The following is a 3,774-nucleotide window of genomic DNA, read 5'->3' on the forward strand; positions in this document are numbered from 1 at the left end:
TTGTCGCGATTTGAATAAACACCGACGGCGGCACCGCAAGGGTTCCGCAAATTTATTTCCCGTCAGTTTAGCGCCGATGTTCGCTAAGGGGGCCGCTCCCAGAGGTGGCTTTCAACGCTGTTTTTCCGATTTTCGGTTTTGTGCAGACCGTCACAACTTCCGGATTCGACGGTGTGCGATTTTTTTCGCAGACTGTTCCAGGCTAATCTTTCGAAGTGAAAAATGGCCCCATTGACTGCTCGTTTTCCATTGAAAACTTATCTTTTGGCGCGCTTCCAATTTCCTCTCAGCCGCCCTACCGTTTCCCGGTTGCAGGCAGTTTCCGTCGATAAGTGAACAGCTGATCGATATTTGATGCGAATTTTTCGATATACCTCTTTGACGGAATTCAATCGCGCCAGCTGATTGGTCCGCTTGAGTCCCCTGTAACGGCAAGGGCCGCCCGGGTGACCGGATTTGCGTCCATGCGACGTCCGAAATCGAGTCTCGCCCTCAGAAGTCGCGCGGACAAGATCGGAATGCGCATATACTGTTAGTGCGAACGGTCGCAACATCACAAAAAAATCCTCGATATGTGGGTCAAAGGATCGGCACATTTGGTCAGCAGGTTGTTGAACCTCCGGCTCTTTTCGAGCTTGATGTTTCCTCCCAGCTGGGACTCAACAAATATTGAAAACTTATTATCGAATTAGCGAAAGTCACTTGATGATGCCCCTCTAATCAATCAGGAGTGAATGCAGACCAGCAATTTCCATCGACTCCTAAACCGCAACATCCACTAAGCAAACGCTCTAAAAGACGTTTGAAATCTGAACAAAACTCACCCTGGTATTGTTGGTGCGAAGCCAACCCGCTGCGCCGCTGCGCTCGGAAGCGAGAGCGAGCGAACGGTCGCCATGGAAACTAGTAGGTCTTCGTCGCACATGCCCTATATACGAGGGCTGTTCGTAAATGCGAACACTCTTTCCAAGGCAGCGCCATTATTGAGAAGTCATTAATTGCCATTGCCGGCAAAATCACATCTTTCGCATAAGATAGTAGCCGCGCTCGGACAGCGGGTACCTGCAAAACAAGGTGGGGAGAGGACGGGAGATTTTTCACCTCTCGCTCCCCCCGGAGGGTACCACCGCCAGCGGCAACTTGGCCGTGGAACCTCAGTTTGCCTGAAGCTTTCTTCGCGCGTCGTCCTACCGATGATGAATCGGCGCGCCCTCTTTGATGTGTGCTTTGAACTCGAATTTTTTTGACCGTCGAGTTTTCCCCGAAATTCGGGCCTGCAGCGACCCAAAGTGTTGCATTGAAAAACCTGATCAGCCGGTCTGGAAAACGGGCAAAACAATGTAAAATCGACGGTACCAAGCGCGAATTTCGAACCATTCAAATCGACCAATCGCATTCGGCATGGAGAACCCGGACTCGCCTGATTCGCTGGCCAGCGATCAGCTGACCGTCGATTTACTGAGACCGGCGTCGCGACGACGCCGTCTTGTCATCGTGAGCGAGGACGAGCGTCGGGACGCGCGACAAACACCCGACGCTCCCAACAACAACAACGACGTCGGTTTCGTTTTGATGGACGAAGAACCGGGCGAAAATGGTACCGAGGAGGACGATGAGGTAAGGCTCGAGCTGGCCAGAATTTTCCAGTTTCGGCGCATTTTTCACCGTTAAGATCACATATACGGGGTGCTCGAAGTGTTTCAACACACCTTCAGGTGCCTGCATTGGCAAACGTTCACCTGTACATTGATTTCGTCTTAAGGCGCGCCGTTGCCAGGTTGCAGATTTTCGTTTGGGTTGCACTATTTTGTAAAGAGCAACGCTTCATTTGATTTTTTCCGCTTGGTCCTTGTTGGGTACATTGATGTCGTTTTAAGAATGGTGTTTTTGAGGCAGTTTTAGCCCATATCTGTGTAGAGTAGTTCCGGGAGAGACGAACCACCTTTTTTGATTCGACTCTATCTTCCCAAAAAATAGCCTCATTGACGTAAAAAAAATATTGTCACGAACATTTTAACTAACTGCAATCAGCTTTTCAGAACTTGCTTGCTAAACGTCTGAAAGAAATCATTTTCTACAACTCGAGATTTCCCGGGAGGTCTAGTTAAATGAGTTTTACAAACAAAAACTTCCAACTCAACTCTATGGCGTCACAGCTTAGTCGACAACCAGAAGATCAGTTTCGTTGGCGCCCTGTATATTCAGTTGAAAAAACGGTCCATTTAATTGATGTTGGAACCATGTGGTTGTGTGACATGGCAACGCCGCAGGTGTCCCAATTCGAAGTGGTACCTGCCGTCGGAGACAGGTTTGCGTCTTGACCGACTGTTAAGTTCTTCGGCACCGCCACTCTCGAGGACGGAATGTTGATATTGATTATTGTCGGATGACCTACCGGACCCAAATCGGGACCACAGGTTGGCCAAGCGCGTCTAAACAATGCAGGGATGCAGGCAGCGGTTCGGCAGGCGTCGCTGGTACCACCAGCGGACAACAAATCACGAAAAGTTTGCTGATAACAAGAAATGCCGAAAAACTTTGCAAATGCATGATGCCAGTAGACGATCCTTTAATATCACACTCGGAATTAGGATGTAAATGGCAACGTTGTATTTAAAGAATGGTTCCGCGTGTCGAAAAATGGGCCCGTGGACCGGAACTGACTCGAGTTAAAGTACCAAAAATTAGGCCTGCGTAACACTGTGTTGAGTTGCGCTATTGAGTTGTTGCCGCTTTCTGAGTTAACGAGTTATAACTCATCGGCTGATGAGCTATAAGTCATTTATTGAAGCTTCACGAGACCCGAGACTGGACTTTTCAGGTTCCAAGTTCGAAGCCGGAAAGGGATTTCAAAACTGTTTACAAAGCGACGAAGGATTGGAAATTTATTTCATAATTCTTCACGGAAAATACCTTGAGATTGTCAGCATTTTTAAGTGAAACTTTGGAAAATTGACTAAAACTAACTTGGCTAAAACTGGAAAACTGTGAAATTCGAAGACATTTTAAAAATATCACTAATAAATGGCCCTTAAAATAAATCTAAAAAAAGTCATCAACATTTTCCCAGCAAAGGAACTGAGTTACTGCGCCGGTGCGCTGGGTTGGCGCACCAAGCATTTGCGCCGCACCGTGCCAACTCCTAAAAATTCACTGACTTACCCAGTCCTACCGAAATCGTTCGTTTTCCCGAAGTCACACGCAAAGTTGTGTGTCTTCCAAATTAAACCTGCCTGTTCATTGACAGCCGTCAAAGACGAGTTGACGTAGGGGGACAAAGACTTTTGCGAGAAAAAACTGAAATTCCGCCTTGATCTCCATCGCTCCAATTAAAACAAGATGCGGTTGTGCCGGCTGGACACTGATTGGTCGTAAATAATTAACTGGCAACATTTCCGACGCTAATTGGTGCACCCAGCGGTGATTTAAACAGTTGCGTCAAGGCATGGGTGCGCGCGGCCCTTTAAGGCGTAAACGCCATCTGGTTGAAGCTTTGACAAAACTTCCAGTTTTCAGCGAAAATTTGAAATATGCTTTTTTGACTCGGTGTGAATGAAAACGACATTTTTCGGTCGCGATTTTTCTTAGGTGTTATTTGCTTGAGAAACTAATTTAAGAAAAACCGCGACTAGATGCACAGTTCCGCGTCTTTTCATTCGAAAAGCATTTAAATACAGTCAAATTCTCGTTGTTTGCAAAAAATCTGTAAATTGCCACCTTTTGAATCAGCGCCTTTTATAATTTTGCGGGCGTTTCTTCAAAAATGTTTTTTGC

The 3,774-nt window shown here is 46.9% G+C and overlaps 1 protein-coding gene across 1 annotated transcript in view; it reads left to right on the top strand.

Moving 5' to 3' along the window:
- Positions 1-1,154: 1,154 nt before the first annotated feature.
- LOC109542656 (transcription factor AP-2-epsilon) overlaps positions 1,155-3,774 on the top strand; it is a gene marked incomplete in the record, with an annotated part of 14,709 nt that continues 12,089 nt past the window's right edge. The window contains 1 exon segment of the mRNA XM_019911965.2: positions 1,155-1,617. Within this exon segment, the coding sequence (XP_019767524.1) occupies positions 1,402-1,617 (216 nt within the window).

This window comes from Dendroctonus ponderosae, unplaced genomic scaffold, assembly GCF_020466585.1.
Source record: "Dendroctonus ponderosae isolate FM_Combo_2020 unplaced genomic scaffold, Dpon_F_20191213v2 Dpon_F_20191213_10, whole genome shotgun sequence".
In the NCBI taxonomy this organism is placed as follows: Eukaryota; Metazoa; Arthropoda; class Insecta; order Coleoptera; family Curculionidae; genus Dendroctonus; species Dendroctonus ponderosae.